Genomic DNA, 22,779 nt, shown 5'->3' with positions numbered 1-22,779 from the left:
GTAGATGAAAACAAACATGAGCTACCATTACACGTCTACTAGACTGGCTAAGATCCCCAAAACTGACAACACCGAATGCTGGCAGGAACGCAGAGCAACAGGAACTCTCATTCGCTGCTGGCGGAAATGCGAAATGGCACAGCCATTTTGGAAGAGTTGGGCAGCTCCTTACAAAACTAAATGTATTCTTACCACATGATCTTAGCAATCACACTCGGTATTTACCCAAAGGAGTTGAAAACGTGTCCACGTAAAAACCTGCACACAAGTGTTTATAGCAGCTTTATTCATACTTGTCAAAAACTGAAAGCAGTCAAGGAGTCCTTCTGTAGGTGAATGGCTAAATAAGGAGTGGTCCATCCAGACCATGGAATATTATTCAGTGCTAAAAAGAAATGAGGTAGCAAGCCGTGAAAAGACATGGGGGGGACCTTAAATGCATATTACTAAGTGAAAGAAGCCAGTCTTAAGAGGCTATATACGGTCAGATTCCAACTATATGGCATCCTGGAGAAAGCAAAACTATAGGGACAGTAAAAAGATCAGTGGCTTCCAAGGTTCATGGAGAGGAGGAAGTGAAGCCTAGGGGATTTTCAGGAAGGTGAAACTCTTCTTTATGTTGCTCTCCTGGTGGATAGATGTCATTATGCATTTGTCAAAACCCACAGAACAGCTCAGAAGAAAGCGAGCTTTCACCTTAATGTAAAGAGCAGACTTCAGTTAATAATAATGTATAAACACCGGTTCACTAACTGTTACAAATGTACTGCATGAATGCACGATGTTACTAATAGGGGAAATTATGCACAGGGGAGGGGGTACTATAAGAGCTCTCTGTACTAACAATTTTTCTGTAAAATCTACAACTGTTCTAAAATTAAAAAAAACAATGTAAACCTGAAAGACAGGATTAGAAACCAGTAATGTAATGTGAGCTGAGCTCGTGTTGAGGCCGCACTTGGCAACCGCCTGTGTTGAGGGCCTGAGCTGTTACTGCTTTGGGGCCTCCAGCTCCCCCTCCAAAGCCTGACACAGGGCAGCCACTGACAAAGTTTGGACAGCTCAGGCAGGAATCCAAATAGTGCAGCTGCATGCGAGAGGGCAAACTTTACATTTATTATCCTTCTAAGGCTTCAGGACAATGCCTTATTTTCGTTAACTTTTTTTTTTTTTTTTTGGCTGCGTTGGGTCATTAATGCTCTATATTGACATAATTTCAGACTTACAAAAAAGTGGCAAGAACTCCCATATTCCCTTTCTCCAGATTTCCCAAATGTCTTCACATCCAACCACATCTGCCCCATCCTTTCCTGTCTTTTCAGTGCTGTTTTTACCCCCATTTCACAACCAAGCAAACAGGTGGAGGAAGCAGGCTCTGAATTGGCTTCTCATCTTCCTTCTGATCAGAACAACAGCGAACATCTATTGAGCGCCTACTATGTGCCAGGCGTTGCTCCAAGAACTTTTCATGCATCTCATCACATGTATTTCAGACCCTGTGAGGTGGGGCCTGTGATCATCCCCACTTTGCAGATGTGGGAGCTGAGGCACAGTGCACGAGCCACTTCACCCAGAGTCCGACAGTAAGCAGTGGGGTTCGTACGCAGACGCAGAAGCAGTCGGTCTGGTGGAAGCGAGGGAAGAGTGAAGAATGACTTAAAGATGCAGAAAACAGGGTGGGAGCCCAGTTCGGGAGGCCAGGAGGGCAGACAGCCCAGACCACACATTCCCAAAGTGAGACTTCCACTGTCTCCAGATAAAAGTTGGCACAAACTCAGAGACACAAAGACGGGGCAAAAGAAGATTTCATGTTTAGGAGGGGACCCCAGCACTATCCAGCCTGGGTCTGCACACCTCCTACCTGACCTTCTTCCCCTCTCCCCTCCTCAAGGCTCTCCAGCCAACCTGGCCTTCAGGCAATTCCTCCAACATGATAAATTGGTTCCCACCCCAGGGCCTTTGCACTTGCTGTTCTCACTTTCTAAACTAGTCTTGCCCCCATCCCCTTCAGGCTAGAAGCTCAAACGTCTCCTCCTCCAGGAGGAGATAAGTCTCTCCTGTTTTACTCTCTTCTTGGTATCTCTTGTTACCTGAAATACTTTATTCGTTTACTGTTTTTCCCTACCTTCTGGGCTCCAACAGGGCTTTTACGGTGTGCAGTGATTAGTGGTCCATGGAGCGTGGGTTGGAATCCCACACCGGCTGCATGATTCTGAGCAAGTTTCCCCATCTGTAAACTGGGGGACAGTAGTATAGCTCCCTCACAGGGTAGCTGTCAGTTAATATATGCATGGCCTTAGAAAGGGGTCTGCCAGATGGTACTAACTGTTGATTGAAGAGTTGTTTTACAATCTACATTTTTTTTTTTTTTTTTTTTTTACAATCTACATTTTGATAGAGCCCGGCATATCGAAGGCGCTCAGAAAACGTTTGCTGAAGAGAAGAACACACGTCCGCATCCAGCAAAAGTTGGGCTGTCGGGGAAGAGTAGCAGGATTAAAGATGCCCAGCCCCCCAACCCTTAACGGACCTGCCCCCTGTGCCTAGAGAGGCAGAGAGGGGCCTCAGCAGGACAGGCAGGGGCAGGGGCGGTGGGACCGGCTGGTGCCAAATCCGGAGGCTCCACCCGGAGCTGGGATTTTATTCTGAGAGCTAGGGGAAGCCCTGCGGAGTTCTCCCCGCTGGGATGTGACCTCCAGTGGCTTTGGGGCCCGGGCGCTGGGATCGCCTCCGGGAGAGATCGGCAGTCCCTCGGACTGCGGGGACGGAGGGGACCGGGACAGGGACTCAGCTGTGACCGTCGGCGCCCCTGCCGGGAGGGCGACCCGAGGAGCGCGGGGTGAGCGGGGCGGTGAGGGGCGGCGCAGGCCAATGGGCGGGGAGCGGGGCGGGGCGCAGGAAGCTGGGCGGGCTTGGCAGGCTGCCTAGGAAAGCCCCGCCCGACGCAGCCAAGGCTGGGACGGCCGCCCGGGGTGTCTCCCACTTCCCGCTCCGGCGCTGGAGCGGCGACTGGACCAGGAGCGCACAGGTAGGACCCGGGGCCCGCGCACGGGTGGGAGGCTGGGGGATCGGCCCGGGCACGCGGCGGCGGTCCACAGGGCGCTGGGCCGCCGGCGGGACGCCAGGCGGCGGGGACCCCGGGGTTTCCCGACCCCCAGTGGGGATCGCTCACCTGCCGGCTCCTCTTCGCGCGAGGGGCAGCGGAGCCTCCGTGCGTTCCGCCCAGCGCACCTGAAGCGGGGCTGGGGAGGTTAGGGCTGATGCTCAGACACCCGCACGCCCCAAACTCGCCCCGTCCCCGACACGTCAGAGGGGCGGCCCCTTGAAGGGGCTTGGGAACGTCATGAGCGTGGGGGGAGGCAGGTCTTGGGCCACCAACCTCCCTCGTCTTCTCTGGGCAGTCACCCCCAACCCCGCGCACGGGAGGTCGGTGAGGATTTGGATAGAGGAATCTGGTGAAACAAGGCCCTTTCGACCTCTGCTGTCCTTATTTGAGTATTGGATGGGCCCAATAATAGCGATCATTTGCTGGGACTTACGTTGTACGGGCCTGCCCTGAGCACTGAAAGTATTCTGAGTTAAAGTTCAAAATAACCTTTCTGGTCGCTGCTTTGTGTTTATTGTGGCCATTTTGCAGATAAGAACTGCTGAGGCACAGGCAGCTTACATGACTTTTTTTGTGATGCCCACAAAAAAAGTGCAGAGCAGGATTCCAATGCACTCATTCTGGCACCAGAGCCCACTGCCCTCCACATGTCAACATTTGTCAAACTACCCCGGAAACAAATTCTCCAGGGGATTCGCTTAAGGTGCAGTTTCTCAGGCTCTTTTTGGTGAGATTCAGATTCAGTAAACCCAGGAATCTAGATTCTTCTTCTCCTTCCTCTCCTTCCTCTCCTTCTCCTTCCTCTCCTTCTCCTTCTTCTTCTTCTCTTGCTGGTCTGGGGACCAGCAAACGGTGCCTGCTGCTGGGATTCACACATCACCCCCAGGCCAGCACTTACGCTGCTTGAATCCCAGCCTTTGCCCTCTGCGGCGAGGTAGGACCCCCGCCCCCCTGCAACTCCTCCCCTATGGGCGGCCTTTTAGGATCACCAGGCATTTGCTGGGGCAGCAGTGCCTTTATTAAAATCCTTAAGTCCAGTGGGAAAACTGAGGCTCAGTTTTACTTTTGTCCAGGTGTCCCCCACAGTCAGGGGTTTCCAGAGTCCTACAAAGGCCACTTGAACTCAGCTAGCCCCACCATGAGTACAGATGAGGATGCTGAGGGATAGAAAGGGGGGTGACCTACCCCAGCCATTCATTCACTCATTAGCACTCACTGGGCACTGCCTGAGTGCTGTTCAGCGCACTGGTGTTTGCCCTCAAGGAGCTCCCTCTCGGGGGGCAGTTGGGGAGAGCTATGAGGAAGGGAGGAAGCACAGGTAGGGGGTGATCAACCTTCATGGGTCAGTGGGACAGACTTCATGGAGCAGGGACCTCTGAGCCAGCCCTGGGAGAGGAGGAGAGGAGCTTGGTAGGTGTAGAATGAGAGGGAACAGCATGCTGAACAGTGGGAACAGCATGGATAAAGGCTAGGAGGTCATTCAGGGAGCGGGGGAAAAGCCAGTGCTGGATGGAAAGGTGGGGAGTGTTGTGAAAGGCCTTGAATGCCATGCCAAGGAGTGTAGGCCAGTGTATTTTACCTTTGCCTGAACCATAAGAATCACGATACAGATTCCTGGGCCCCACCGCGGACCTCTGGAGCTAAATCTAGAGGGAGGCTGGGGGAAGGCCGCAGGGAGGGAAAACCACTAACCAGTCACGCTGGTTACAATACACCCAGTTACCAGCAGGTCTGGGATGACCTGAGGTTTTCCAAATTCTGGACAGTGACTGAGTAACTGATGTGTTTTGTACAGCAAAGCCCAGGGTTGCAGAAAGCCGAGGGAGGGGCAGGAATGCTGTCCCCGAAGGCATTCACAATTTCCTGCTGTTCAGATTCAGAAGAGGAGCTGAAATGCAGTATCAAGGAAATGAGAAGAGAGACGCTTTCCCGGACCCCCTTCTCTCTATCCCCATACCCCCCATCCCTACCCCCCGGATGGAGGAGAGAGTTTGGGATCAAATGTCCACTGCCCTTGATGGCAGCTGGGAGTGGAGCAGGGACAGAGGCCCCCTGGGTGCTTCGTTTCCTCACGTTTGTAAAATTGAGCTTCTATGAGTGCTAATGACATCATGTTCTATAAGCTCCTTAGCACAGTTTCCAACACAACACATCCACAGTCAGTATCCATGTCTGTTGTTAGCTGTCAAGAAATAGAGCTTGGAGGTTAAGAGCATGGACTCTGGGGCCAGATCGCACAGGTTCAAATGCTGGCTTTGCCACTTCTCATGGAGCCAAGTTCTCAAGACTTCAGTTTCCCCATCTGTGAAATCATAGTGTCTACTTTATACCATTTGTAGTGATGATGAACTGAACTCATAAGTGCCAAGCATACAGAACAGCGCCCAGTGTGAAGCAAGCACTATATCTTTGTTAAGTAAATAAATGAACCCCATTGGATGGCATTTAATCTGCCCACTTTGCAGGTGAGGAAACCAAGACTCAGAGATGTGTGTGGCGGCCTTGCCTAAGGTCGTACATCTAAGAGCACATCTAAGAGTGACAGATGGAGGGATTCAAACCTGCTTTCCTTCCCAACCTCTGTCCTTTCCCACTGTGCCACTTTGCTGGGGTGGCCGAGAGGGACATCTTTTGGAGCATCCCTCAGGACCGTGGAGACATACCAGTCTTGTTTGACCAGATTTCCCTTGGCTCCGCTAGAAGAGAGGCCGACGCTTGCCTAGATGTTGTACGAATTTGCCCTTGCAAGAATGTGGATGGGAGAACCCCAGTGGAGGATGAGAGACCTAGAGAGACCAGGGGACCCTGCATCTGATGGGCCGTAACCCCTGTTGCTTTGCTTCCAGCCAAGTCATTCTGCTTCTCTGACCCTGAGGCAGAGAAAAGGCTTGAAGACAGGGCCCCAGGTTCAAATGGCAGCTTGCTGTTCTTCCTAGCTGTGGGATCTGGAGGAAGTTGCTTAAGCTCTCTGAGCCTCAGTTTGCTTGTCAGTAAAATGGGTGTTTGGAGGGGGAGGGGGCGGTATTCGTGAGATGATTTTTGGAGATACCTTGCCCACAGCTCCGTGATTGCTATTTCTCTCCCCGATCAGGACAGAGTCACTTCTTCACATCCAGCGCCTGGCTTCCTCATTCATTTCTTCTTCGGATATTTATTGGGTACTTGTGTGCCAGGCAAGGTGCCAGGTGCTACTAATAGAGCACTGGACAAAGTCCTTGCTCTCCTGGAGTTCGACTTCTAGTTCTGAAAACAGGCAGTACACAAACAAACATACACAGATCTATACTCCTTATCTAACATTGGAAACCCACAGCTCTGGAAACCGGAAGCGTTCTCATCACTCAGGTGGAAGCAAGACCTGACATGAGCTAAATGCGAGGCCCTTTGGAGGCTTTATTTATTGCCCTTGGTGTGAAGACTCGTGTGTCCCGCTGCAGAGATGTTCATGTGATGGGTCACAGTGTGCTCCTCGGGCCCCATGGGGGGCAGGGGTAGTTTTGATGGGTGGTATTTTATACAAGATGACCTTTCTCTAATCTGAGTAATTCTGAATTCGGAAACACACCTGGCCCCCAGGATCTCACCCAGGATGACAGGCACCTACAGTATCGTGTCACATAGTGACAGTGCTTGGAAGCAGTGTGGGGGTGGAGTCGGGGGAGCCTCTCTGAGGAGGGACATTTAGAAGGACAAGGGGCAGAGACCCTGGAGGAGCGGGCCAGGTGGAGGGAACCAGAGAGGATGCTAGAAAAGGTCTCGTCCGCCCGACCGGCCCCATTTCCGGGCCTGCTGCTGCCCCCGCTCTGCGTGCACAGTTCTGTCTAAATGCACACATCTTCGCCTTTCCAAGAAGTGGTGATGCCTCTGAGGTTTCGGGTTTGCCTCCGACTGACTCATTTTCATTCTTGGGGCCCCCTTGGGACTCCTCATCTTCTCGACGTCACTTAAGAAATCCAAGTCTTCACCAAAGCAGGCCTGGGAGCTGAGACTGTCAGGATGCTCACCATCTGGGCTGGCATCTGAGCCCCCCTCCCCCTCCCTCCAGAGAGAGAGGGAGGAGGGGGGTCCGGGTGAGGGGGAGAGAAGCTTGGCCCTCGAGGGTTTGGTGGGACAGCTTTCCTGAGAGGGAGGAGGTGTTCTAAGCAACAGGACTGTGAAGGGACTAACAGCCTCCGGCCTGCAGAGCCAGTTTGCGAAGCTGGAAGTGACAGACGCGCACATGTCTTGAGTGCCAGCATGGGGGCCGCTTCTTATACTCAACTCAGCAAGCTTGCTGGGGCTGGGGACACAGCAGTGACTGATGCAGCAACAAGGGCCCTCATGGAGCTGACCATCTAGTGGTGGAGGTGACTTTTTTGTGTTTTTTTTTGTGGTACGCGGGCCTCTCACTGTTGTGGCCTCTCCCGTTGCGGACCACAGGCTCCGGACGCGCAGGCTCAGCGGCCATGGCTCTGCGGCATGTGGGATCTTCCCGGACCGGGGCACGAACCCGTGTCCCCTGCATCGGCAGGCGGACTCTCAACCACTGCGCCACCAGGGAAGCCCTGGAGGTGACTTTTGAGCTAAGACCTGACATAGACACGTGGATATCTGGGGAAAGAGTGATCCCAGCAGAAGGAACAGCAAGTGCAAAGGCCCTGAGGAAGCTGATGTGGTTGGCTGGAGTTGAAGCAAGTTGAAGAGGCCTGGGGAGAGAGGTCAGGCAGGCCAATAGCAGCCAGAGGCCTGCATTGTCTCACTCAACTTGTACAGTAACTCTACGAGGTAGGAACTGCTCACCTCCCATCGACCTGCCCAGCAGCCCTGTGCACGTGGTCAGGCCAGGACCGACGTCACAGGTGATCCAGTCATTGCCCAGATCATTTTACAGATTATTTTACCGATGAGCATCTTCCCAGCATGGCAGACACCCTAAAGCAGAGGGGGCGTGGTGGGGCTGAGGGTCGTGGAGGCAGGTAGATGCGTCGGTGCCTCCCCAGTTCCCTGGGGAGGAAACTGAGGCTCAGGGAAGAGACTTACTCGGTGATACAACTTGGAAGGGGCAGAATCTGGTTCAAATCCAGGGCTCGAAGCCTATGCATTTAACTACTATTCTGAGCCGTCCAGCCCAAGGAGCAGAGTTTAAAAGAAGTAGGTTTCTAGGTTAGAAATAAGGGAGCACAGTCACCAAGAGCTGTTTTGGTGAACTGCGGAAGGCCTGAGGGTTTCCTGAAGCAGCCAAGAGAGTGTTTTGTCTTTTTAAGAGGAACTTCTCCAGAGAGGAGGGACGCCAGATCTCTGTGGGGGCAGCCCTCCAAGCCCGCAGACCCTCAGCTTCCCAACAGTCTCGCTTATGGGGAGTAGGCCTTCTAGAAACCAGATTCTACTGTTGGACAGCTCTAACTGGGAGAATATCTTTCCTGGGATTTAGCCAAATTAGCTTTCCAGGAACTTTTGCTTTCTGGCTTTGGTTCTACCCCTTGGAGGTAGTAAGCATCCTCTACCATCCCAGTGCAGTGATTCTCTTATTCAGATGACACAGCCATAATTCATTCAGTCATTCTTCCTCTTCAGTCTGGCTTTGGGCATGTTCTAATTGGTCAGAGTCCCACATAGAAACCATTGCCTCCCCCAAAGCCTGCCTGGTCAGAGAGGAGGGAGACTCTCACCCCCTTGGATCTGGAGTCCATACCTCTGTTGATACCACCTGCAATCATACTTTGTAGTGGCCACACCCCAGTAGGGGCTGGTATTGAACTTGTCAGCTAAACCCTCCAGTTCTCTCCTCTACACGAGCTGCTGTCAATTAAGGTTTCTTCCATTCTGAGGTTCCTTGTTTGAGGCTAACAGTCATTCTCAGTCTTTCTTATTTTCTAGTAAATCCACTGCAGGCTATAATTTTTTCTCTGAGTACTGCTATGGCTTCATTCCACAGGTCTTGTTACACAGTGTCATTCACTGCTAACTATTATAGTTTATAATTTCCCTTTTGATTAAAAGTGTTATGTGCGTTATAATTTTTTTAAGGTAGATGGAATATTTTAAGTTATCTTTTGATTGTTGATTTCTGAATGTATTGCATAATGGTCAATAATTGTAGATTCTATGATATCAGTGATGGAGAATTTGTCGAGATCGTCTTTGTAGGATTTTCTGGTCCATTTTTTTTCTGTTTGTTCCTCTTGCATTTGAAAGGATGTGTGTTTTTGTTGGGTTAAAGTTCTAGAAATATATTTTGTTCATGCTTACTAATTATATCATTTATATTTTCTCTGTTTTTATGTAGTTTTCTCTACCTGATATATCTCCCACTATGATAGAGGATCTGTTCATTTTTCTCTGGCCTCCTCTCAGTTTTTTGCTTCGTTTTCGTAGGTATGTTGTTAGGTGCTTATAAACAATATACAATACGAGTAGAAGAGGGCTCATGATTTTTATACCTTCTTGGTGAGCTGCTCCTTTTATCAGTATAAAACAGCTACCTTTCTTGTAATACTTTGATGCCTTAAATTCCATTTTATTCAGTATTAATATCATATACCTGTTATCTTTATTTGCATTTTTCCTGACTAACTTTCCAATTCTTTATTTTCTTTTCTTCCCCTCTAACGTCGAAGGACTTTTCTTTGACCCCAGTCTGGTAGCCGCATGAGTTTAAAAAAAAAAAAAAAAGAAACTTGCATTTTAGTCTCAGCTCTGCAACCCACTTGCTCAGTGATCTTGGGCAAGTCATTTTCCCTCTTTGGGCCTCAATTTCCTAAACCGTAACATGGGGATATGACTCGCTTTGCCCCTCTCTAGGGTTTTTGTGAAAATAACAACACATAGTGATTATGAAAGGCATTGTAAACATCCCTGTACTCATACTAGTCGTTGGGTGTAAACACTGGCTGGCATTCTAGGCAGTGAGAATGGCTTGTACAAAGGCCTGGAGGAAGGAACACATCCACAGTGAGGCAGCCAGCGACTTCAGTTTCGCCATCATTGGTTGGCTGCCTCTGCGTTCGCAAGGAGACGTGCATGAGACACAGTCCCTGGCCTGGAGGACTTTCAGTCTGGAAATGGAGCAAAATGATGCGCACGGCTCACTCTTTATGAGCATGGAAATGATGTTTGGACAGAGGGACAGGCAGAGCTGGGAGGTGGGGGGAGGAAAGAGTAGCATTTGGTCAGGAACATCCTGAGAGGGTGGCGTAGGAGGAGGGCACTGAGAGGCAGAGGAAACAGCCCAAGGGAAGTGGGGAGTCTGTGGCTCATATGGGGAGGGTGGGGCAGGGCTGGGGGGGTGTAAGGACTGCTCTTTGATCCCCTCGTCTGCACCCCCTGAGGAGGAAAGCAATGGGGCTTTTGCAAAATTTTGGAACTCCTCACTGACAAATGATACTGCTCGGCCACAGGAGGGCAGGCGGTGATGGCGTGTCTCCAGCCTTGCTCCCTCTCATCACCATAACAACCGCATCCCACGGGGACAGAAGGAAGGAACGTTTGGGGGTGCCAGAGCTTAGGGAGCTTAGGGAAGGTGCGGGGGAGGGGTCTCACCTGTTGCTTCTTTCCTCTCATTGGGGGTCTTCTGGTATCTCAGGACACCCACTCACCCAGGAGGACATCACCTGGTGGTTGTAAGCCACAGAGGGACCACAAATGTGGGGTGTGGTTTTTAAAAATTGAGCATTTAAAAACCAGGGTAATATACATACAAATCTGGGTTTCTAGCTTCTTGTGAAAAATCGAGCACCCTAGTGACCCCTAGGTCTTCATTTACATGGTGCAAAGCAGAGTGGCGGGTGCCTGTTAGGACTGGACATGTGCTCGCCACCTGCCCCCTCTCTACCCACTGAGGTCATGCATCTGCATTCTCTTAGATATTTGGTTGACGTTGGGGGAGATGACCCTCCGTGGCCATGAGAGGTGGCTGGGAGCTGGGAACTGCCCCCGGAGGGAGTGAGCGCCCCATTGCTGGAAGCAGGCAACTAGAGGGTTGATGGCCCCGTGGCAAAGGCCTAGGGGAACTTGAAGTGTTAGCTGACTTGGACTCCGGGGTCTTTGGGGATCCACCAGCTCTGAGAACTGGCTGTTCTGAGACCTTCGATGACAAAGCCCAGTAGCCTCGTGCACCCTCTGCTCTATTCCCTTCCCTCTCACCCATCGTATTTTTCTTTTTCTTTTTATTGCAATGTGCATGCAGACAAGTGCCCAGCTTCACAAAGTAAACACAAGCGTGTATAACCTGATCAGGAAACAAAGCATGACTCGCCCCCCAGAAGATTCTCTCCCGCCCCACCCTCCCCAGGACACTTTCCTGACCACTAACCCCACGATTGGTTTGTGTCCTTTTGGACTTCATATAAATGGAATGAGTATCGCCCTTTCAAGCCCAGCTTCCTATACTCAGCTTGTACTCTGAGACCCTTCTGTGCTGTCATGGCAGCTGTCATGTACTCAGGGTCTGTACTTGGCGTTTGGAGACGAGCTTTTGCTGCCTGCTCCATCAGCACTGCCCTAAGCCTCTTCTGCCCAGCTATGCCAGCCATGGTCTCTTTGCCTCCCCTCAACCGCCCCAGGAGGCAAGTGGTTCAGCTCTCATTTCACAGATAAGGAGACCGAGGCTCTGAGAGGACCACAGTGTGTCAAGGTCTCCCAGCCAGTCAGTGCAGAGTCCACGCGCTTAGGCTCAGAGTTACGCTTCCGCATCTTAGATGCTCTGGGGTCCCTGCCCATGTGGGTGTCCCTGCCCATGTGGGTGTCCCCACACATCTGTGTGTCCCTGACCGTGCCAAGAATGATAAAGGATGAGACAACAGAAAGAACTCGAGGGACAGCCCCATCCCAACCCCCCCCGTCTGCAGACAGACCATGAACAGTGAGCTCTTATCTGTGCTGACTGCTTTGTGTTTGCCCAGGGACCAAAGTCCTGGTCCCTGTTGAGACATGCTCCCTGTGAGGACTGGGCAAACAGTGGTCGTGGTGGAGGCCAAGTTCTAGTTCATCACTTTCTGCCTCGTTACCTTGAGACTATTTCTGAATTCCCCTGAGCATCAATTTCCTCCTCTGTGCAGGTAATGTTTAACCACATCTTCCACACGGGGCTTGCTGGGAGGAGCAAACAGAGAGGTGTATAAAAGGAGTGAATTTACGGCTGCTTCCTCCATGCCAGGTGCTGTACTGTGACTCCAGAACCAAAAGATCTGGGTTCAATTCCCAGGCCCACCTCTTACTAGCTGTGCATCCTTAGGCAGGTTCCTGGACCTCTCTGGGCCTCAGTTTCCCCATGTCTACAAAGGGAATGATAATAATTGCACCTTCCATGTTCCTCAGTTGGGGAAGGGTGGAACCTATGGGCAGAAGGGCCCAGGGCATGGTCTCTAAAGACTCAAGGAATTGGGGGCAATCATGGTGACTTCTGGTGACCTCAGTAAGAAGGCGAACTGGGAGCCGTGACTGTCACTAAGACAGCCAAACTCTAATCAGCATCTTGGGGCCGGGACATCTTGTATCTGTGTCTCAGGGCAATGAGCAGTAATCAGGGTAACGCCCCAATTACCAGCTCTCTGGAGATCAGCTCCCCCCTCCCCTCTTGGGGTGGCCAAGATCGGTGTGGTGCCTGCCTTGGGCTCAGAGGAGACTCTGAGCCAGAATTGGTCAGTGTTTATCCAGCAGTAAGAGGCAGAAAATGCCAGCTCTGGGAGCTGTATCCCTGCCTCCATCAGGGATGGCTGGCCAGGCCGCACTGCACACAGCCAGGGGGAGTGCGTGCATTTATTCTTCCATTCAGCAAATATCTATGGACCCCCCCCCCGCTACTGTGTGCCAGGCACTGTGCTAGGCTGTAGGGCTATAGCAGTGAACAGGGTGGGCACAGCCTGTAGGAGCTGGTGTTCTCTGGGGGATTTGGACTGTGCACAGGACACATGCGTGTGTGATAGGCAGTGAGGAGTAAGTGCCAGGAAGAGAAATAAAGCAGAAGAAGGGCTTGCAGAGTGATGGAGGCTGGCCGCTGGTCCTGAGCAGGTGACGTCTGCACTCAGGTCCTCAGGCGCAGCCTCCTCCCTGGGGGCACTGGTACCTTCTGAGGATGGACGTGGCTTCCAGGATCCTAGATGGAGTCACCCGGCTGCCCCTCCCGTGGACATTTGGACTTAATGTGTCCGCAGCCAACGTGAGCGTCCACATTGCCATAAGGTGGCTGTTAGCACAGGATGCCAGCCTGTCCCGGAGATGGTGCACCCCCCTTGGGGCTCTGGCCCAGCCGAATCCCACGAAGGAGGTTCACGGTCTCCAGCCCCCTCCCTCCCCTCTCAGACAAGGCTGTGTCTCTCACTCTGCAAGCTCCCGCGGGCTTCAGCCACAGCTGATGACCTGCAAACCGGTCTCTAGCGTGAGCCTTCCTTCTGAGCTCCAGGCCGCTAGGACATACTGCCTCCTGGTTGCCTCTTGGGGCCCGTCGCCTACTTGGACTCACCAGGTCCACAGTATGGTGAAGTGCATGGTCTTCCGCAGCAAGACCATGCCTTTCCCGGCACCCGCCACTGTCCATCCGCCCGTGCTCCAGCCCAAGGCCACCTCCCTGCTCCCAGCTCCCAGCCACCGGTCATCACCAAGTTCTGCCACGTCTACCTCCCAAACAGAGCTAGAGCCTGGCTTCTCTTCTGCAGGTCGAGCGGCACCGCCTCTTCTGTCAGCTACTCCTGCACTCGTTCTCCACACGCAGGTCAGAGTGGGCTTTCTGGAAAGCAGCTCCTCTCCTGCCCAATAGCCTTCAGTGGCTCCCTACTGCCCTGAGGAAGGAGTCTGAATCGCTTACCACCCCTGGTAGACAGTGTTGTCTTCCGGCCCTTCTGACTACACTGCTCTCATCCCCTATGACCCCTGCCCCTCACTGCAGCCAAGGGCCTGTCTTGTAGGATGGGAAATGGGCCGCGTCCTCCCTATCTTAGGATCCTTCAGAATCTGTAAAATGGGTTTAATAATTGTACTCATCTCATATGGGGTCTTAAAGCATCCTAGAACAGTACCTGGCATGAAGGAAGCACTGTGTAAGTGTAAAAGTCAGAATAAAGTAAAGTACATAAGCTCATTTATTGAGTACCTGCTCTGTGCGGGGCACCGGCTAGGCTTTCTGCTTCCAGAAGATGGAGCACGTCCCCTGCCCTCACGGAGCCCACCATGCCTTCTGGGGGACATTCTTCCTCCCTCTCCACATGCCGCCGTCCCTCCCCTGGAGGATTCTTGTTCATTTACCTGCCCCCTGGCTCCCCACCAACCCTGTAGGACCAGGTGGCCCTTCCTCGCCCCTCCTCATGTCCTCAACAGCCTCTTGCGTATCTGGTGATGCCTGACCTCACGCTGGTCCTTCCCACAGCCCACTCCATCTTGGTGGGTGGCACCTGCATCCTTTCAGTGGCTCCAGCCGAAAGCTTCAGAGTCATTCTTGACCCCTATTTGTCCCCTTTTCTCTGACGCAGCCCCTGAACTCCATTCTGTCAGCAAAGCCTGTTGACTCTACCTTCACAGCAGATCTAGAATTTAACCTCTTGTTACCTCTTCTTCCCTACAACCCTGGTGCACCTGGCACCTGGTGCCTGGGCTAGTCCAGTGGCCTCCTCATGGGTCCCTGCGTCTGCCCTTGACCCCAGAGGCCGGAGGGAGCCTTTGAAGTCTCACCTCTGTGCCCCAAATCCTCCAGTAGCTTCTCTCCTCGCTCAAATATTTGTTAAGGGAAAGAAGGAAAAAAGGCACGACTGAATGAATGAATGGCCTTTTCCACATCTGTAGTAGCTGGCACGCAGTAGGTGCTGAGAAAACACCTGCAGCAAGAATACATGGGGCCCCAGCGAGGGGGTGAGGACGCGAAGCACACAGTAGGCGCGGGGGGAGCCTGGTGGGCTCTTGGGCCGAGGTGTCTGGTTCTTGCTGCTGCCGCCCCTCCCCTCCACTCTCTGGGCTGGGGGTGGGGCAGGCAGGCAGAGCCCAGGCCATTTTGGGGCCCTGGCCGGACTTCCTCACTATCCTGGGTGGGGCTGGTGATGTGGCTTTCGCTTCTGGGAACCCTAGCTGGACGGCAGTTCTGGGAAGGCTGCTGACCCGTGGAGAAGTGTATCCCTACCCCCCCTGCCAGACCAGCTCAGCAGACGCTTCAGGCCAGCGTAAGATTGTGGAGTTTCAGGGGTCAGCGGCTCCAGAGGGAGGTCACCCGCAGTGCCTGCTGTCCCGGGCTTCCTATCCACATGCCTCTTGTCAGAGGACCGGCTGCATCCTGTCTGCTGATCCAGCCTCCCACCCCCTCCACGTCGGTTTGCGGCCAAGAGAGGGGAGAGGACCTGGAGGCCTGCACACCCCACTGGCTTCAGGAAGAGCCCCGCTGGGTCACTTCTGTGCCGCTGCTGGCTTCTGACATTTCAAGACTCGCCACTCATCTCCCCGCAAATAAAAAGAGTGAGTTAAGTGTGTTTCCCGGTCAGCAGGAGTGTTTTCCCACTCTGTCTGCTTCTGCTCTTTTCTTGGTCAGGCTTTCACCCACTCTGCTCCTTCCTCACTCCATGAACTTGGCTTTGTCACTTGCCCTCTGTAGGCCTCAAGTTTCCTCTTTGGCCAATCGGACTAATAACACCACATGCCAGGGCTGCAGGGACGACATTCTGAGAGGCAGTGGTGCGTGGATTCTAGAGTGAGATTGCCTGGGTTCAAATCCTGGCTCTGTGACCACAAACGAGTGCTCTGGCCTCTCCGTGCCTTCATCTCCTCATCATTAAAATAAGGATTTTTTTTTTTTTTTTTTTTTTTTTTTTTGCGGTACGCGGGCCTCTCACTGTTGCGGCCTCTCCCGTTGCGGAGCACAGACTCCGGACGCGCAGGCTCAGCGGCCACGGCTCACGGGCCCAGCCGCTCCGCGGCATGTGGGGTCTTCCCGGGCCGGGGCACAAACCCGTGTCCCCTGCATCGGCAGGCGGACTCTCAACCACTGCGCCACCAGGGGAGCCCGGATTTTTTTTTTTTTAATTATTTTTTTATTTTTGGCTGCGTTGGGTCTTCGTTGCTGCGCGCAGGCTTTCTCTAGTTGCGGTGAGTGGGGGCTACTCTTCGTTGCGGTGCGCGGCCTTACCGTTGCGGTGGCTTCTCTTGTTGTGGAGCACGGGCTCTAGAGCGCAGGCTCAGTAGTTGTGGCGCACGGGCCGAGTTGCTCCGCAGCATGTGTGATCTTCCCGGGCCAGGGGCTCGGAACCCGTGTCCCCTGCATTGGCAGGCGGATTCTTAACCACTGTGCCACCAGGCAAGCCCTAAAATGGGGACTTTAATGGCATCTACTTCATAAAGTTGTGAGAACTAAATTGCTTAATATATTATAAGCACTTAGAACCACGCCTGGCACGTAATAAGTACTGTACATGAATGACAGTTATTAGGGGCAAAGGCTTGGTACGTACTCCATGTTTAAAAACAGATTATTGTATTCATTGTTGTTGAATTTTAACCAATCATTGATTTAATAGATGTTTCATGAGCACATACTGTGTACATGTCAGGCACTGTTTAGGCACAGGGGACAAAGCAATGACCATGGCTATTTCACTTAAAGGAATGTTTGTCATGCTGATTTGTAAGACCACTTTATATGTTAAGGCCCTTCACTTTCTGTAACGTAGATTGCCACTTTCTGCTAATCTTTTGCTTGCTTGCTTTTTTTCTTTACGGTGTGTTTTGATCTGGGGAAGTTCAAAACATTTCTGCAGTCAAATCTTTCTATCTTTGCCATCTACCTACTGAAATAAAATAAACATTCACCTATATAACCTCAGAGATATGATGAGAGATGGTGATAAGTGTATGACAGAAATAAACCGGGTGCCTTGATGAGAAGTAACAGAGGGTGCCCTCGCTGGATGGTGTTTCCGGGTGTAAAGGGTGCGAGGGAGGAAAGGGACAGGGGTGTGTCAGAAGGCCAGTGGGACAGAAGGCTCGTGGGGGAGGGAGCACGAGGGAGGGAATAGGAGGGGATGGTAGTGGGGTCTCCGGGGGCCAGATCATCAGAGGGGCTTGGGTGGTTTGGGTTGGTTTTTTTTTTTGCATTTTCTTAAACTTCTTATTTTATGGTAATTGTTGTAAGGATTAATCCACGCAGTTGTAAGAAATAATACAGAGAGATCCCCTCTACTCTGTTTCCCCCAAGGGTAACATCTTACAAAACTATAGTTCGGTATCACAGCCAAGGTATCGACATTGATAGAAACCACCGATCTTCCTCAGATTGCCTCCGTTTTACTGGTACTCGTTTGCGTGTGTGTTTGCGTGTTTGCACACGCACGCACATGTTATTTTTATTCGTTTTGTTAGCTTGCTTCTTATTAATTTAACTGTATCACGTGTACAGTTTTTGTCTCCACCACTGCAGTGAGATACAGAACAGTCCTATCATCGCAAGGATCCCTGTGTTGCCCTTTTATAGCCGTGCCTCCCTCCCTCCCTGCTGCCCCCCCCACCCGTGCGGGCAACCACGAATCTATTCACCACTTCCATAGTCTGATCATCTCAAGAATGTTACATAAAGGGAATCAAGCGGCATGTAGCCTTTTCGATTGGCTGCTTTCATTCCGGGGCTTGGATTTGATTCTGACTCAGAGATGCTGCTCTTGGATGGGCTGTGGACCCCTGGGGCTCTGTGCTCCCCCCCACCCCCACCCCGACCCCGGGGTGAAGACATCTTTCACCAGAGGCCAGAGGCCAGTGAAGTGAACAGACAGATCATGGCCTGGTTTCCAATTTGAAAATGACTCTGGTTTCATCATGGAGAAGAGACTCGCGTTTGTAGCAACTGCTAACTGCCCCCCACCCTGCCGGCTCCCCCTCGTTTCAGCGTTCTCCCCAGCCCCAGACTGGGTCTTGGAAAAACCTTGCCACGACCCTATTCAAAGACCCTCAAAAACCGCTCATTGCCTGGGGGGCGGGTGGGGCTTTGACCTGGAGTCCTTACTTGGGCTTCAGTAAGCTCAAGGAGCCGTTGTGTCTGAACCGCTAAGACGGAATGCAAAATTGAATGTGTGCACTTTTCTGGAAACAGAGCTTGGAGTTTGCATCAGAGGTTCAGATGGGTCAGGGACCTCCAAAACATAGAGAACTCTGGGGTCTAAACACAGATAGTGGTTAAGAGCCAAGGCTCTGGAGCCCGACTGCCCCCCAGGACTATCACCTCTCTGTAACCTCAGACAAGTCACTTAACTTTCCTGAGCCTTGATTTCCTCCTCTAAAAATGGGAAAAAATACTAGTACTTACTGAAGAGGGCTGTTTTAAATATTGAATTATTGTATGTAAAATGTTTAGAAAGAAACTTGGCATGTTTAAATATTTTGGTAAATATTGTATGCTAGAAGAGCTGGCTGGGGGTTTTTTTGTTTTTGTTTTTGAGGTACGTGGGCCTCTCACTGTTGTGGCCTCTCCCGTTGTGGAGCACAGGCTCCAGATGCGCAGACTCAGCGGCCATAGCTCACGGGCCCAGCCGCTCCGCGGCATGTGGGATCTTCCCGGACCGGGGCACGAACCCGTATCCCCTGCACTGGCAGGCGGACTCTCAACCACTGCGCCACCAGGGAAGCCCTAGAAGAGCTGTTTTGATTATTGAATTAATCGATGTAAAATGTTTAGAAGGAAACAGGTTGACCAACTCTTCCTGGCCCATTTCATTCCATCTTGTTGGGTTCAGTCTGTGGTTCTAGGAGAAACTGGAGTTGGTATATTGAAAGGTACCTTGGTCTCAGAAGCCAGCAGACCTGGATTCTGACTCTGGCCCTGCCCTCTCGCCAGCTGTGGGACCCGATGGGCAAGTTATTTGATCTCTCTGGCCTCGGTTCCCTTAGGAAGAAAGTAGAAATAACAACCCATCTTGCAGGGTTCTTGGGCAGAATCAATAAGGTAATAACTCTAGTGCACATGGCAAAAGGTCAAGCACATGTGAGTACTTAATAAGCAGGACTTTGTCTACACAAATGCTTGGTTCAGCATAAGTGAACTGTTTCCAATAGTCAGGCTCTGCTCAAAAATGACCTAGGGGTGACCACCCCATCCATGGAAAGAGTACAAGCAGAAACTGGATGGCAACACGTCAGAGATGGGATCTCGGCAGGCACCCCTGTTCAGGTTGCCACTTGGGCTGGGCAGGTGACCCCAAGACCCCCCCTCAACCCCTACATGTCAGGGTGTGGACTTGAAATTATTTCCTTTTGCCATGTGTCTTACACCCTGATCATTTGGTAATTATTCTTTTTAATTCCTTTGCTTCTCTGCACCTTCGTCCTTCGTTCCCTGTGATGTTCAGAGAGGCCTTGTCGCCACCACATCTGTGCCGCGGTTTCTCCTGAGATGCAGCACCTGCCATCCCTGTGAAACCAGTCAGTGTGCGTGTGTGGGTGTGTGTGTGCACATGCATACGTCTGGATGTGCCTTCCAAAACAGATCAAAGATAACACCCTGACCGCTGTAGATGTCATGATTTAATCTACCCTGGGGGGGTTGCTTCACTCCCCCACACCTTTTTAAAGCACTTTACCACGGTAGCCTTTCTGCTGTGTGACCTTGGACACGCGTCTTGACCTCTCTGTTTCTCTTTCTTCGAAATTGGGGCTAGAGTGACCCCTTTGACATCTCTGCCACAGGATGCTGTGGATGTCTGTGAACTCACAAGAAGGAAGGTTGCTGGGACTTGGCAGAGGAAACCAGCATCACTGTTTTCCAAACCCCACCCCCACCCCTCCTTCCTTGGTCTTCACTGTGGCTCTGCCAGGAAGACCAGTTGAGACTTTGAGTGGATACCAAGTCTCCCCCTAGGGAGAGCTTTCCAGCCCCGTGCTGAGCCCATCAGCGGCCCCACATCATGTCCAAAGTGAATTTATTCGACAGACTTGCCTGAGCACGTGCTGCGTGCCAGGCATTGCCGTAGGTACTAGGAGATTGGCCGTGCACAAGACAAGCACAGGCTCTCGGGATGACAGACACACAGTTGAAAGGAGAACATCTCCCATTCTCCTTGCCTTTTGCCCCCAGGGCACTTTTGGAAGAGTCTAGGCCGCTTCCTGCATAGACTGCCCCTCAGTGTAGGCTTGTCTGATGTTTCCATGTGATTTGTACACTGGGGGCAGGGACCCCAGGGAAGTGATACTGTGTTCTTCCAAGGGCATTGTTTTCAGAAAGCTCATGACCTTGGTTTGTCCCATTCCTGGCCATGTCGACACTGACCATTTGGTTAAGGTGGTGTCTGCCAGGTTTCTGTATATAAGGTTCTATACAATTACATATATCAAGTATTGTATGTGAATTATGTAAAGTTAATTCATGTGAGTTTGTGGGGAGATACTTGGAGCCTGCTGTGGTGAAATAGAGCTGTCCCTTCCCCCCACTTACTCATCTTTATCGCCGTAGACTCCTGCACCCCTATTTTAACTCTAAGGGTTACAGCTGGTTACTATAATATTCATTGTGAGGTTCTAATTGTGCCCGTTTGGGCCAGTGGGCATCCATCCTAGCTGGCTCCTATATCTTTTCAAGCGGTCCCCATCATTCGTGGAGTACTTCCTTACTTTCTGGCACAAGAAGAATTCCAGGCTTTTCTTGTACTTTCCCTGCTCCTGGAGTCAGCTGTTTCTCCGAGGAGCCCTGGTTCCTGTCAGTCGAGAATAGTATTTAGACGCCAAGACCTGGGCACTGGGATGGCATGATCATCAGATGCAATGCATGATTCTGGACCAGATCCTGGACTTATAAAGAGCATTGCTGTGGCAATTAGCAAAAGGGAAACAGGGTCTGTGCATTAGCTGGCAGTAATGCATCCGTGTTAATTTCCTGGTTTGGATGGTTGTGTTGTAGCTATGTCGGCAGCTGTCCTTGTTTTTCTTAATAAACACTGGAGTATTAAGGGGCCATTTATTCATTATGAATAGATGGATGAATAAGATGAACAAATGAGAGAGAAGACAGAGACAGAGACTGAGAGAGTATCAATGAGGACAGGGAGAGGAGAGGCATGGGGGTGAGAGTGAATCCGTGGTATGTTTGAAGAGCAGCAGGAAGTAAAGGTGTGCAGGGGGGCAGGTGCAGGCCTGGCGGAGAGGGAGGCGGGGCCGGGTGGAGGGGGCATGCGGCGTAGGGGGAGGGCTGTATCTGGAGGTGAGCTCTGAAAGCTGGGCTCGGCATGATGGGGGCCGTGGGAATCATGAATCAGCGCTAACGGGCTCACTTGCTCCCAGCAGGCGCTGTAGGATCTCCCAATGGGGTGGCTTCACTCTGGGCTCACGTTTTCGGTGGGCTGTCTGATCCTGGTGTGGGCGGCAGGCTGTGGTAAGTCACCATCTCTCATTCATTCATTCCTTCCTTCATTCAGCAAACCTTTACAGTATTGATTGTTTATGCACCAGGCTCACGCCGTGGGATAGATGCCTGTGATGGTGGGATAGCTACCCTTAGACTGACATATTTTTCCTTTAATTCGGCCAAGGGCAGGTAGTTGCATTTGCATACTATAGAGGTGCATTTGGTCTGTCTCCGCTGATGGACCCTGTACCCAAGGGTATTTCTTCAGCTGCATCACCCCAGTGCCAGCTGGGAAGCTCACAGAGCCCCATTCCTGGCCCCTGCATTGTGAGGACCGTGCCTCGGACAGTGGTTTTGTTGTTTTGTGATGGGCCCCTTGGTCTCTTTGGGCTGGTTTCCAACCCATCCCTCTTGGTCGTCAGGCTCCAGCTGCTCAGAGGTCTCCTGTGTCTCCCCAGGGAGCGTGAGGGTCGTGCAGGGGCCCACCTGCTTCTCCGACTACGTCAACATCTCCACCTGTGAGTGGGAGATGGCCCGGCCCACCAACTGCAGAGCTGAGCTCCGCCTCTTCTACCAGCTGAAATTCTTCTACTTCGAGTAAGCCTGGGCTGAATCCGGGAGTTGGGGAGGGTTTGCCTCGGAATTCGCCTGGCCCACCTGGTACCCCGGAGTGCGTGTGCTCAATGCGGTTCACGGGGGCTTACTGGGCATGGTAGAGGGGAGGTGCCCTGGGGTGCAGCGTGTGTAAGACACAGCGAGTGCGTCACGGTGCTCCAAGCTCAGTGTCACCAAGGCACGTGGCATGTGGATGTGGTGGAATCCTGGACTAGACCAGCAGTTCTCAAGCTTTTTCATCTCAGGACTCTCTTGTGTGCTTAAGGATTAAGGGACTTTCTAGGTGGTCCAGTGGCTAAGAGTCCATACTCCCAGTGCAGGGGGCCCAGGTTCTATCCCTGGTCAGGGAACCAGATCCCACATGCCGCAACTAAGAGTTCGCATGGTGCAACTAAAGATCCTGCATGCTGCAACTAAGACCCGGTGCAACCAAAGAAAGAAAGAGAGAAAGAAGAGAATTAGTGAGGACCCCCAAAGCTTTAGTCTGGGTAGCTCACATCTACCAATATTTCCCCTATTGGAAATTAAAACAGAAATTTTAAATCACAACAGCCCACAAGTTCACATTCAACAGGCTGTTGGAGCAACGGCATCATCACACATCGTGTACCCTCTGGAAAATCCACTGTACACTTGTGAGAGAAGGAGAGTGGAAATGGCAACTAATGTCAGAGTATTACTATGAAACCAGTTTGACCCAGTAGAATCCCAGACCACACTTTGAGAACCTCTGGGCTAGGCCATTGTTTGGGGGTACAGTGTTAGCGGTGGAGTTCACAGCCATGGT

General features: G+C 51.8%; 1 protein-coding gene across 8 annotated transcripts in view; it reads left to right on the top strand.

Annotated features, from left to right (window-relative positions):
- Positions 1 to 2,144: 2,144 nt before the first annotated feature.
- Positions 2,145 to 22,779, top strand: part of IL4R (interleukin 4 receptor) — a 42,053-nt gene continuing 21,418 nt past the window's right edge. Inside the window, exons 1-3 of one of the 8 annotated variants that reach the window (XM_082856712.1) lie at positions 2,145 to 2,839; positions 21,317 to 21,404; positions 21,800 to 21,974. In XM_082856712.1, coding sequence (XP_082712838.1) covers positions 21,335 to 21,404; positions 21,800 to 21,974 — 245 coding nt within the window. In that variant the 5' untranslated portion in view covers positions 2,145 to 2,839; positions 21,317 to 21,334. Of the gene's footprint in view, positions 2,840 to 2,903; positions 3,029 to 3,050; positions 3,810 to 3,928; positions 4,041 to 15,399; positions 15,518 to 21,313; positions 21,405 to 21,799; positions 21,975 to 22,779 lie in introns of those variants that run through there. The other 7 variants (XM_082856715.1, XM_082856709.1, XM_082856711.1 and 4 more) reach the window with 7 other exon arrangements.

Source organism: Leucopleurus acutus (assembly GCF_964270905.1).
Source record: "Leucopleurus acutus genome assembly, chromosome: 16".
In the NCBI taxonomy this organism is placed as follows: Eukaryota; Metazoa; Chordata; class Mammalia; order Artiodactyla; family Delphinidae; genus Leucopleurus; species Leucopleurus acutus.
The sequence above is the reverse complement of the archived record's forward strand: the minus strand, read 5'-3'. Positions and strand labels throughout refer to the sequence as shown.